The sequence below is a fragment of the Molossus molossus genome, unplaced genomic scaffold, assembly GCF_014108415.1.
Source record: "Molossus molossus isolate mMolMol1 unplaced genomic scaffold, mMolMol1.p scaffold_m16_p_1, whole genome shotgun sequence".
Taxonomy (NCBI): Eukaryota; Metazoa; Chordata; class Mammalia; order Chiroptera; family Molossidae; genus Molossus; species Molossus molossus.
In genome coordinates this window covers 64927355-64941019 of record NW_023425344.1, presented here as the reverse complement: position 1 = coordinate 64941019, position 13665 = coordinate 64927355, and the positions used below count along the sequence as shown (strand labels likewise).

Sequence of the window (13665 nt, the reverse complement as noted above, 5' to 3'; positions counted from 1 at the left end):
AGGAGAGGCCACAGAGGGAGGGAGGTGCCACCACATCTCTGGGAGAAACTGGCCGGTGCTGTACCAGCAAACGCTCAGGAATGGCATTTTCTGTTATTCCACATGGAGTCTAGGGCTGGCCCACTGTCCTCGGGACCTGGTCGGTATCTCAGGGACTCAAACTCACATTGTAAAGCTTCGTGAAAGACTCACATACAAAACCAGATGCCAATTTATTACATTATGAGAAATGTAACAGTAAAATGGAACAAATATGGACACTATTCTTTTTTTCTTTTTTTTATTTTCAAATCTTTATTGTTGGATGTAAAATGTATTACAGATGTTCCACATTTTTCCCCCATTGACCCCTCCTCCCCACTCCCGCCCCCCTCCCACCTTTTCCCACACTATTGTCTGTGTCCATTGGTTATGCATATAGATTCTTTGGTTTATTTCTTCCCACCCCCCAACCCCTTTCCCTTTGAGGTTTGTCAGTCTAGCAATGAATTTGTGCTTCTTAATCCCTTCACCTTTTTCACCCATTGCCCCAGCCCCCCTCCCAACTGGCAACCAACAAAATGTTCTCTGTATCTATGAGAATGTTTCTGTTCTACCTGTTCATTTTGTTTGTAGATTCCATTGTTGATAGATCTGTATTCATTGCCATTTTGTCTGTTAATACATTTAATCTTTTTCTTCAAAAAGACCCTTCATCGCCCTGGCCGGTTTGGCTCAGCGGTTGGAGCGTCGGCCTGCGGTCCGGAGAGATCCGGGTTCGGTTCCCACTAAGGGCACGTACTTCGGTTGCACTTTGTCCCCGGCCCTGGTTGGTCGTGCGGGTGGCAGCCACTCGATGTGTTCCTTCACGTCGATGTTTCTCTCTCTCTCTCCCTTCCTCTCTCTCTCCCTGTACAAAAAATGGAAAAATATCCTCGGGTGAGGATAAAAAATAAATAAAAATAAATAAATAAATAAAAATAAAAAAGACCCTTCATCATTTCATATAATAACGGTTTGGTAGTGATGAACTCCTTTAACTTTTTCTTGTCTGGGAAAGTTTTTATATGTCCATCGATTCTAAATGACAGCTTTGCAGGATAGAGTAATTTTGGTTGTAGGTTCTTGGTTTTCATCACTCTGAATATTTCTTGCCACTCCCTTCTGGCCTGCAAAGTTTCTTTTGAGAAATCAGCTGACAGCCTAATGGGTACTCCCTTGTAGGTAACTAGCTGCCTTTCTCTTGCTGCTTTTAAGATTCTCTCTTTGTCTTGAACCTTTTTCATTTTGATGATGATGTGTCTTGGTGTGGGCCTCTTGGGGTTCATCTTGTTTGGGACTCTCTGTGCTTCCTGGACTTGTATGTCTGTTTCCTTCACCAAGTTAGGAAAGTTTTCTGCCATTATTGTTTCAAACAGGTTTTCGATTTCTTGTTCTCGCTCTTCTCCTTCTGGCACCCCCAAGATGCGAATGTTGGCACGCTTGAAGTTGTCCCAGAGGCTCCTTACACTATCTTCATTTTTTTGGATTCTTTTTTCTTTTTGCTGTTCTGATTGGGCATGTTTTGCTTCCTTATATTCCAAATCAATGGTTTGCTCCTTGGATTTACGTACTCTATTATTGAAGCTGTGTAAATTATTCTTTATTTCAGTTAATGCCTCCTTCAATTCTAACTGTGTATCCATGATTTCTGACTGGTCCTTTTTTATGCTCTTGAGGCCCTCCCTAAGTTCACTGAGGTTCTCACTAAGTTCATTGAGCATCCTTATAAGCAGTATTTTGAACTCAGTATCTGTTAAGTTGCTTATCTTCCTTTTGCTTAGTTCTTTTATTGGGGTTTTGTTCTGTTCTTTCATTTGGGACCTGTTTCTTTGTCTCCTCATTTTGGCTGCCTCCCTGTGTTTGTTTCTGTGTATTACTTAATGAGAGGTATGGGGCTCGCTGAGACCCGGTGCTGCTCGTTTGAAAGAATTTAGGAAAAACCTGAAGCCGGATCCAAGACAGGCCAATCCTGTGGTTAAGCAAGTGGCAACAGCTTGGGTGGGCCTGAAAGTTGGGTGGGGCAGGGCGGGGCCTTAGGGAGTCACCAGGGCGGGGCTACCAGTGTGAGCCAGGTTGCTGGAGTCCCAGGTATGGTGACTGTCTGCCGCCCTGGGAAGGGCTCACTAAAGGAACAAAGGCCTCTGACAGCACATTTGTCCCTGAGAAAGCCCCCTCTCCAGCCCTCGCTCCAGTGCCAAACAGCTCAGTTCTTCCCTGTATGTCTGTGGCGCCCCTCGAGCCGCCTCCCCTCCGAGCTTAGAGGGAGCGAGTCCGATAAGTCCCCGCGCGGGCCCTTTAGGGAGCTGCCTGGGGCTCCAGCCGCGTCAGCCTCCCTGAGCCTCAGTTCCCGCTGGTTTTTCCAACCAGAAGTGGACACTATTCTTATATGCAGCCTTTTGAAGAGAGTCTGATTAAGCAGAGTGCAGACTGCAGAGGATGGACTCGTCCCCGGGGGACGCTGATCGGAATGCTGACAGGCTGCAGTGTCTGTCAGTCACAGCAGGGTGTAAACTGCTGGCCGCAGGACCCCGGGCGGTGGGGAGACACGCTCTCCTCTGGCCTGGCAGTGTCAGCATTTGCCTTTCTAACTCTGCATACGCTTTTATGACTGGCTTCTATTCTTCCTTTAGACATTTTAACGAAGTTGTTTTGGATTAAAATTTAGTGTTTTCTCTTTAAGGCGACTGTTCGATTTACTGCCGGTACACTTTATTAACTTTAGAAATTATGATTTCCATATTTCCAAAGCCCTGTTGTCCTTGGGCACTACCTGTAAGCGGCAGTGCCCACTCCCGTCCCTGTGCTGCCGGGAAGTTGGCAAGGACCCGAGTGCCAGTGCTGACGAGCAGAGTTTATAGCAGCGCAGGTTTTAAAAAGACAGTGTTTTTATTTCACCTGCGCTCACTGTGCGTCAGTAGTGTGCGATGCGTAGTGAGCGACGAAGCCAGGATGACTTACCTGTACTAACTGTGCCAACAGAATGCACCGGGGAGCGAACGCAGGAGGGGTGGATAGCCTTACCCCATCCTTGACCGACGCCATGCCTGGAGTAACAATGTTTATTTAGTGCAGAGTTCACATTTTCAGGAGCTATCCCACAACTGGAATATATTTCCAGGAGACTCATCAGATGGTGATGGGCCTTGAAATCACATTCTGACCAATGGCAGTGGGACACTGGTGATATTTAGCTTAAGAAAGAAAAGACTTGGGGGAAAATAAGAAAAGCTAAGCATTATTGAATGCTTGTAGGCCAGGCATTGTGCTCCATCTTTTAACGGACTTCAAACATTATGGGACTATCATCATGAAAAGGAAACACTTTATTTTGAGTTGCCCCGGAAGGCAGAGCTGTCAGTAACCAATACATTCCACAGAAAAGACAAGTCTGCTTATTAGAATGATGACATTTCTATCTTCCAAAGCTGTCCAACAGCAGAAGGAGCTGCCTTAATGTTAAAGGGGTTCATGTATTTGGAGATGCCTTAGCAGGGACATGACAGACTGTTGATGGAGATGTTTTGGAGAGGAATAAGTATTAAATGGAGGCATGGATCAGAGGAACTCTAAGACATTGTCCAGCTGTATCCTGCGAGTGTATCATTAGCTTACAACACAGTAATCCTTTTTGTTTGTCTTTCAGTTTAGTGGCTTTAACCCTGAAAGTTTAATGTCACTTTCAATTCAATAGATTGCTTGTAGGTACTCTAGTGCTGTGTCATTCCTGGAAACTGAGACAACCCTTCTTGGCTACTCAGACAATCCAGCACAACTCTGAGTTGCAGGGATGGGGAAAAACATTGAGTGGGTCATCAGGTATGATAGCAAGAAGAGACAGACTTCCTCGTTGGATCCCAGACCCATAAATTCTGAGTGTGGGAGAAACAGTGCCACGTAGTGACTGTGTTTTCAAAGCGTGGTAAATGATCATTGAAAGCTTCAAATGCAAGTGGCGTTCATGTCCACATTTGAATTTAAATAATAAATATCATCTATGCTTCTGAAACTCTCTCTGATTACATTCCTTATCCTGAGCTTTGTTATTGTTAATGAGGGAAGTTTGAGTGTCGACCACCCTATGCTTTCATGGCAATTAGCATCACAACCTTAACAACTGGCTCCTTTGAATGGGACAAAAATGACTGTAACCACAGAACAGAACAGTGAGCTAGAGAAAGCCTGACTCCCACATATGATGAGAGGGAAAATCCAAGCCCAGAGAGATGAAGTGGCTCGCACAGTCACGTGGCTGGTAAGGAAGCTGAGCACCGTCCTCTCTGGTCCTCACTTCCTGATGCAATGACATGCTGTATTCTTGCCAGGACTCTTTTTCTTTCTTACCTTTTATTTATATCCTCAAAAGTAGACTGTTTTATACTGGTTACGCCTACCTTGATTCTCAACCTTGCTGACCTATGACCTGAGGAAAGGGTACCTGAGTAGGATTCTAAAATAGTATAAATGTATATTTCCCCATATCCTTTGTTCTGTAGGCCATGCTAAGGGCTCTTTTGTTCTTATTTCTGGATTGTTCTTGGATCTCTGCAGTGCTGCCTACGATGCTGTCCTTGACAGAAATGTGGCCATTAAGAAGCTCAGCAGACCCTTCCAGAACCAAACGCATGCCAAGCGAGCTTACCGGGAACTGGTCCTCATGAAGTGTGTGAACCATAAAAACGTGAGTTGTTATTTATAAACCTCTGGTAGTGGGAGGGTGTGATTGGGGAAAGAAAATTAGTATGCCAACTTGAGAAGGAAGAGCTGTCTTTACTTTGCAATTTGTCTCTTACGTTGGTTTATCCCGCCCATATGTTACATTTAATTTCATTGTCCTCACGGTAACTTTCTGCTTAAAAATCATCTACGAACCATATAGCATGGAGGGGATGAATTTCACAGATATTTCCCTGTTACCACATTAACCATATTTGGTTATTTTGCTCCAAATTAATGAGAGAGCTTCATGCTTTTCCGAAATATAAACAAACCAACAAAAACTAACAAATATCCTATAGAGCAATATGCGATATTTCTTTACAATTTCAATGTGATTATTAACAGATGAAGAGTCTTGTTTTCTTTTTCTTTTAGTGATAGGCTGGCAGTGGCCTCCAACTGTTCAGTGCACACGCTGTGCTTTGGTAACTTGATTTTTGTAGGGTTGGGCGACTTTGCAGGGAGATATTTGCAAAGCACTTCTGAACAGGATTGTCAAGAACGTTTCTCCCTGGATCTCAGCAGGGTACCACCATTACAGGGCTTTCTTCACTTCCGAGTATAAGCTTCTTCAACCTTAAACAAAGGCCTCTAGAGTTCTTTCTATGATTTCATTCTTCTTAGTAAGGATAAATGGGAGATAATTAATTATTTTATTAATGACTAATATTAGTAAATAAATGATCACTAATATAGTACATATAATTTATTACATATAACTACGTAACAAAATATTATATTAATTGTGAATTATAATAAAACTGTATAAACAATAACTATCATAACTCTTTACAAAGTTTTTCTTAAGTAAGAAAATCACACAGAATATATGAAATCCTCGGTGTAGGTTCATGAGCAAGTGCATCGGTCATAAGGCACGTCTATCAATGACACTAAGAAGAAGCAAATGTCTGAGCATTTAGGTGAAGGATATTTGAAAAGCAAATCTGAGGATTCAGGCCCAATGGCATTGTTTCTCTTTAATTCAGTCATTTGACAAATCTTTGTTGAATAAATAAAATGTACCAGATCTAGATCTAGGTACTGTAGATCCTAACAACAGAGCAGTGGAGATAGCAGAGACAGGGTCCTGCCCATGCGGAGCTTGTGTTCTAACAGTGGACGAAGGCAGTCTACAGAACTGCTAGGTAAACGTATGGAATGTCAAATGGTGACACGTGCTATTAAGTAAAAGAAAGCAAAGAAGGAAGATAAAAATGTTCCAGTCAGTGTGGGGTAGAGTAGGATTACTGTTTTAAATAGGTTGAGCAAGAAATGCCTCACTAAGAAAAGGAAATTTTATGAAATATATACCCATCTTGAATTTTGCTATGCAAAGAACATGGTACTTCAAAAAAGGAACATAGAAATGATGGAAAGGATAATTCCTAAGAAAAGTCATTCTACTGAAACAATTTGTTCTTTCAGTATGTTAAATAAAGGCAAGAGCAAGAAAAACCACATGACCAATGCAATCTATTTCTATGGTAGCAAAAAGAATGAGAAATACCAGGGGCAATGGATGATGGACGGGTACCAATAACGAAGCAACCATATGGAAAATTTTGGCAGTTTGTGTTTTCATATATTTATATTTTCTAATCCTCCTTCTAGCCCTTATATGCGATAAATATATTGTAAAGAAATTCCCACTTACTTGGGAATTTGAGGGAATCATACTCTCCATTCTTGATGGGGGTTCACATTTATGACACCTAAATAGAATTTCCAAATTGCAATGATAAATCATAAATGATATCCTACCTGCTACCTCCTTTTGTGTGTGTGTGTGTGTGTGTGCGCGCGCACATATGTATATAAATTTATGGAAATAAATTTATGGAACTTGTTAACAGAGAGGTTGTTCATTTACAACCAAGTGTAAATTTCACTTTAGTATTTGTAAATTAAGTAAAAGCAATCAGAACGCAGAACTCTGTTAATGCTGTGGAAAGTAAAGTGAAACAGTGAAGTAATCCCCAGTACAAACTTACTAGCAGAGAAGAACATCCATTTAGAAAACAAGTACTTAATTCTGGGAAGCGGTAGCCAGCGTGACTGTGGGGCCATGACAAACTTTGATTCACATCCGTGCCCTTTAAGATCCTGGAATAGAGGAACTGAGTCAGAGTCCTGCCTGGACACTGCCCAACCAAAATAGAAATACTTGTAATGATCTCTTTCTAAAGACAAGATTTTAAATTGCTTATTAGTAGAAATTATAATTCCTAAGGTAGCAAAGAAAGAACAGAGGAGAAATCCTCAAAAGGAAATCAAAGAAGGTGAAAGTGATTTTTTTTTTAAGGGCATAGGGAAAGGGAAAATAAGAATATGTAGTGGTGAGGGATTTACCTTTCAAAATAATGAATCTTGACTTTATTTAAAATTGTAATGCTATTTTCTAGATTAATTGGGGTCACCTAGATTGTCCATTCACCAGGTGATATGGGTTGTTTGTGTACATTGTGTTGTATATATGTGTGTCCTGTACCTAGTCTCTGGTGTTTTGTTTGAACAAATATCAAAATGAATTATGTTCCAAGACTGATAAAATACTAGAAAACCAGACCCACTATATATATGTTCTAATGAGAGATGTACCATATAGACATTTTTCAACATAGACTATAACTGAGTATACAGAATGACAAGCTTTAAAGATAGTGAAACAATTTTATTTTTATATGCATATTCCATACCATAAGGTAGCTTTGGGAGGGATGATCTTGGATTTTGGATATGCTATAACCATTGCCATATATGAAAATATTGGATGGTATTGTGATTTTTTTCTTAATAATTCCTCAACAAATGAAAACTACTTAATCACTAAAAGAATTCCTTAAAATTGATTGTTTTTCTTAGATGTTTAAAATAATTTTGTTTTAATTAATTTATATGTTTCTGTACCACTTATGAAGTTTATGGAAATTCATCAATTTATATTTTAAAGATGTTTAAATCTTAAGCTTGTACATATCCAGTTTTTGTGAAATAGTTGCATCTATGCTGTAAGTAGAAGATTGTTATCTATATTTTTAATTTTTACTTCCCATTGGCACAGAATATTTAGCTGAAAGAACATTTTGAGTTATGTATGCAATCTATTGAGAAATATGACAAAGTTTTTTTTTTAATTTACTTATACTACAAAGTAAAATTACTTACTATCTAATATATAAAATAAAGCAGGAAACAAAAAATTTAAGAAACAATTTTGATACCTTTTTTTCAAACATTTTCTACTAAATTCATTATTGATATCATCCAAGATATACCTTTTCCCACATAACATTTGGAACATTAGTTTAAGTAACATTTGATTGTGAAATAGAAGCAAAAGAAACTAAAGTAACAATACACAAAATATCTTGAATTAGAACTTCCCCTTGAATTAGACCACCCAGTTCACTTGGAGGAGACACATGGCCTTGCTAAATCTTGCCAGGTATGTCACTGCTGCCTCACTTTGCTTACCTGGCTTTCCTTCTCTGTTGTTTGATTACCCTGCATTCTACCACGGAGAACCATACTCTAAAGCAGGTATCAATTACGTATCTTCTCTGACTCTTCCTTTTGCTGAAGAATTTGAGCGTTTTAATTGTATTTTAACCTGAAGACAGATCATATGTCCTTTCTGAGTACATTTTTCTGTGTTCTGCGAGACAGTTCTAGATTTTTTTCCAACTTTTCAGTTTTCCATCATAGCACTAGAATGTGACTTTGAGTTGGAAAAAAATGCTAGTCCAAATATGCTTTTAAAATAACTCATTCTCTCCCTTTTTCTTTCACTCTTTCCTCTGTCCCTTCCACTGTCTCTTTTCCAGATTATTAGTTTATTAAATGTCTTCACACCCCAGAAAACGCTGGAGGAGTTCCAAGATGTGTAAGTAACAAAACTCACAAAGGAAGGGAGAGCATAGCGCTCCAATGACTCAAGGGAAATTGACAAAATTCGAATGGATGAAGTCCCTGGTAGAGATCAAAGGGACGTAAAAGCTGGCAACAAATGAAAGGGATCCAGTGATAGGACGGAGGTCTGTTTCTGCTGTTACTTCCTGGAAAGAGGCTTCTGCTTCTTTCTGGTCTTCTGGTTCTCTGTGCTGTTTTCCATTGTTCTTGTTTCAGTCGGGGAAGAGGTAGTACTTACTATGTATTTTTTATTATTGTTGATTCTATGACCTATGTAGAATGAGTCAGTTCACTTTAAGAAATATTAATAAAGAGGGATCTGATAATAATTATCTTTAATATTCATTTTTATTTTTGTGATGCCTTTGATTTTGCGTAAAAAGAATAATGATGGAAGAATAGTGATGATAAGCAGGGGAGAGGAAGTGAATCATAGCACCTTGTCTTGTTTAATACAGATGTGTTGCATTTAATGGAAGAGGCTATTTTGAGTTTTTTTTCTTTTGTGTAATCATAATATTTGGGAAAGCGTTTCAGGAAATTCAGGGAAAAGTGAGAGCAAGAAGAAAGTAGGAAATATATGGGCAGGAACCACACACTAATAAATGCTCCTTCTATTAGCCACCAGTGGTAACGTTACCATGGGTAGCATGCGTGAAAACTTGGAAGTTTTTCATATTCTTCACTCAGTCCATTGTGGAGCTGGGAAGTTAGAAAGACTTCCAGATTTAGGAGAGGATTCTGACTGGTTTGAAGGAGGTCACAGGTAATCTAGAACTAAACTATGGATTTACCTTCCAGTTATTTAGTAATGGAACTGATGGATGCCAACTTGTGTCAGGTGATTCAGATGGAATTAGACCATGAACGAATGTCTTACCTTCTATACCAAATGTTGTGTGGCATCAAGCACCTTCACTCTGCTGGAATTATTCACAGGGTAAGAACACCTACTACAGAATTATAATTAAGATGTTTCCGAGAAGAGGAACAACTGTGGATGATTTTCTTTATGTAGGGGGCTTGGTTAAGTATACCGTCCTTCCTCATTTGTTTAGTGTTAGAATTAGCACATGGCTCACTCACGTGTAGAAGGAAACTTCAGCTGCACTGTGGTTGATTTTGTATAACATTGTGTTTCAGCTCATTGAGAGTCAGCTTCCGAGGAAGCCTCATGTTTTTTAGCCACTTGACTGGCAGAAGGCATATGTGCTGTTGAAATAAGACAGTTCATTTACACAGTTCGCTTCTGACAGTGTAAAGACAGCTGCCCTGATCTGCTCTGCTGTCAGGCCTAGAAATGAAATATAAGCTGAAAGGTTTATGTTGCCATAAGGAGAAAGCTAACAGATGACAAATTATATATTTTTTTCTAAAAATTCTTTCCAAGATGAGCCTAACTTATAAAAATGATAGTACAAGTCTCTTCTGGGTTTAAGAAAGTTTCTGAGGTTATTTTTAAAAATCTGAGAGGTAACTGTGAACTCCTTTGGGGCAGCAATCATTTGCATTGTGTAGGACCTGCAGTAAGGGGAGGGGGTGGTGGTCGCTATTGCAGGACTACCATGTTGACTAAGTAGACGGCAGTCCCTTGTTCCATATGATGCTGGCTTTTCACTCCTTCTCTTGTTCCTATTGTCAGGATTTAAAACCAAGTAACATTGTAGTCAAATCTGATTGTACATTGAAAATCCTCGACTTTGGACTGGCCAGGACTGCAGGCACAAGCTTCATGATGACCCCTTATGTGGTGACACGTTATTACAGAGCCCCTGAGGTCATCCTGGGAATGGGCTACAAGGAGAACGGTAGGGATGCTTCTGAGTAGCAGCTATGGAGACCGTGCAGGAAATGAGTACATGTTTCTCATTGCCAATGTTCTCTTTCATGTATATGAATTCTTATTTTTGATAGGGCTGCCAGCTTTCATATTCAGAGTTAAAAAAAATACTACTAGGAAGACTCACTCATTAAACATGTAAAGAATGTTTCTTAGAAGTAAGCTTTGCTAGAAAAGCACTAAAATGTTACAACTGAAAAGGATTGTCAGTGGAGTCTGATTAAATAGTCAGGTGGAGACTAATGAGCACACATGCTGTAGATACTGAGAAAAATAGCTATTTGGGTTGAAGCTCAGCTCAAAGTAAGTATGAAAACAGGAAGGAATTTATTACATTTATCCATTTGGCTCATATGTCCTAGGAAAAGACAAACAAAAATACAACACAAATCCTTGGAGCGAGAATCTTCATAAATGCACAGTGAATATGCAATGTAGAATAATCCAGATTGTTCAAATTGTATAAGAGTTTCTTTATTACTTTAAACTCCTCTATATGTAATGTGTAGGGTAGCAATTGCCTAGTAACTTTTTATAAATTCCAAAAACCATAAAGAGAGGAAAATATTTTGTACTATTGCTTTCATAAAGGAAACCTAGTATTCATGAATACTTTAAAAGAAAGGTAGAAAGAATCTTCAAAATGTATTCCAATATGATTTTACTGATTAAAATGAAGGATGTATAGGTACCTATCAGAAAGTATTGCAATATATTATTTTGAAAAGTCTATCTCTTACAAAGAATACAGTATATTAAAAATAACGTCTCTAATATGTTTAGAAATTATAGTTTTAAATTCAAATTTTTATATGTACCAAGTACCTTTCATACTTACTTTACACTCTATTCTATTTAGTCCTAGCAGTCCATTTTTATAAAAATTATTACCATGATATTTTTATATGCAGATGCTGCAGGATAGGTACTTTTATGGGCATTTCCTGGCCCTGAAGTTAAAATTTGTGTGTGCGCATGTCCAGATTAGAAGAAAGCTAATGCTTGTGCATTTGTATAGAAGAAGAGAACAGTCAGCTCCGGGGAAGCTCAGTTTCACTTTGGTGGACAATGGAAAAAGTCTATTACCTTTTGACTTGAAAAAGGCAAATCTAGTCCTCTTCCGAATGCAATACTATATTGAAATTATTTGGAAAAGCAGATACTTGTATACATTTTTCACAAGTTCCTTTTCTTGAAGCAAAGGGAAACCAGTTTACAAAGTCAAGAAATCAAGGATCTATAGGGGCTGGGGAGGTCAGAATTTGCCTATTACGGCTTTTCAGATCTTTGCTGCACAAATGGTGCATAATCTCATCCCTTCTCCTTTCCTCACTAGAAAGGGTTGCAAGTTACTGCCTTCGCTTCTGGGCTCTCGAGATCTGTGGAGAAACCACACCTGGCACCCTTGTGCTGTTCTCCCACTTACGTGTGGGAGGAAGGTTATCATGCAGAAAACCCGCTTGCCCCACATCAGGCATGCCCAGCTAACCTGTGCATCGAACCCTGCCTTCCTGCCCCAAGGAGTGTTGCAGCCTCGTATTTTTGCTTCCAAGCTCCCTTTGTCCTTACTAAAAAGCTAGCTGGAAGAGGGGAAGGACTGGGAAGAGAAGGTGAAGCATGTTTGGTTAACAAGTATGGCAACTGAGAAAGAAACATTTGTATATAACAATGTTTAAAATACCTTTAAGACTTTTTTCATTTTACTTCCAGATGACTCTTTAAACATGTGCTAATTAATCTCATATTTTAAAAAAGATTTCAAGTAGAAACTAAAACCGATATTTATTTGTAAGAATTACTTCTAAAGGAAAAAAAAAAAAAATGAAGTCCTGAAACGAGGGATTCAAATACTGCTTTAAAACTACGGTTCCAGCCATTTCCTAGATTTTTGGATGTGGTTGCATTTACCAAAAAAAAAAAAAAAAGTATTTCACGGAACTGAAGAGAATAGAAAGTAGAGACAGCCACCCCTACAGGTTGATGAAGATACTTTTCGTTTAGTTGCTGCTTTTCCGTGTCACCATTTCATGGCACTGAAGAGGCAGTCTACGGCACCCATGAAGTAATTTTTAAAAATTAACTTTATTAGACATTGGTTATGTAATATTATAGTACTGGTTTTAATTCACCTCTTTGGCCAACTTTTGGTGGGAAACAAAAATTGTACCTTCTAATCGAACTGTTCTTTTTCCTCCTCCTTCAGAGATCAATGATCTTAGTTAACTTTACTCTCCTCCCTGTTCTTGACTTCCCTCTCTCCTGCTCCAGTGGATATATGGTCTGTGGGATGCATTATGGGAGAAATGGTTCGCCACAAAATCCTCTTTCCAGGAAGGGACTGTATCCTTGTACCTTTTGCTGCAGCTTTACATGTCTTGTTCTCTCTCCCTTTAAACACATAATGGTTTTACCAGGAGAGTAAAGATAGAAGCAAAAAGTTGGGTAAGTGGTGAAATTGTGATTTTTAAAAAAAGTGATGATATCTATAATCTGACCACTATTAAAACCTACCACAATGATTTGCTTTAATTAAATTTCAATGGGCTTTTTCTTCTTAAATTATTTTCTTTTCTGTAATTGAAAGTAGCAATGTTATTTTTTTCATAAATAAACAAGGCCACCAAATCCGAAACGACTAAAATATAGTTATCATTATAACTAGAAAACATAAGTCACTGTTTGCAAGTATTTTCCATCTGCTTTCTGAAACGATTTTATGCTTCTGCAACACTTAGGCATAGTAATTTCTCCCCTTGCTGACACCCTAAGCTTTTGTCTCTAGCTGCATTGATTTGAATTGCTCTTAATACTATATCCAGTCTTAAATAGGTCATTATAGCATTTTCTCCTTAAAATGTGTTTCTACATTTATAAAGCATAACTATTATTCAAATTGCTGGGTTTCTGCTGGGTTTAAAATAGGCCTTCCTTACTTGACTTGGATATGTGACTTAGGTAATGACTTTTCCAAAGTGATTAAGAATTTTATTTTATTTATTTTTAAAATTTATTATGTATTCTGTTACACATGCCCCTCCTTTCCTCCTCATTGATGCCCTTCTTCCTATTCCTGTCCTACCCCCATCTCCACAGTATAGTTGTCTGTGCCCACTGGTTATGCATACAAGCATATAAGTTCTTTGGTTTACCTCTTCCTGCCTCCCTTTCTCTGAGGT

At 38.8% G+C, this 13665-nt stretch overlaps 1 protein-coding gene across 5 annotated transcripts in view; it reads left to right on the top strand.

Moving 5' to 3' along the window:
• Positions 1 to 13665, top strand: part of MAPK10 (mitogen-activated protein kinase 10) — a 302211-nt gene that overhangs the window by 214323 nt on the left and 74223 nt on the right. For 4 of the 5 annotated variants that reach the window (XM_036279773.1, XM_036279760.1, XM_036279770.1 and 1 more), the window contains exons 5-9: positions 4570 to 4699; positions 8565 to 8623; positions 9451 to 9589; positions 10292 to 10457; positions 12758 to 12829. In XM_036279773.1, coding sequence (XP_036135666.1) covers positions 4570 to 4699; positions 8565 to 8623; positions 9451 to 9589; positions 10292 to 10457; positions 12758 to 12829 — 566 coding nt within the window. The remainder of the gene's footprint in view (positions 1 to 4569; positions 4700 to 8564; positions 8624 to 9450; positions 9590 to 10291; positions 10458 to 12757; positions 12830 to 13665) is intronic. The other variant, XM_036279780.1, reaches the window with a different exon arrangement.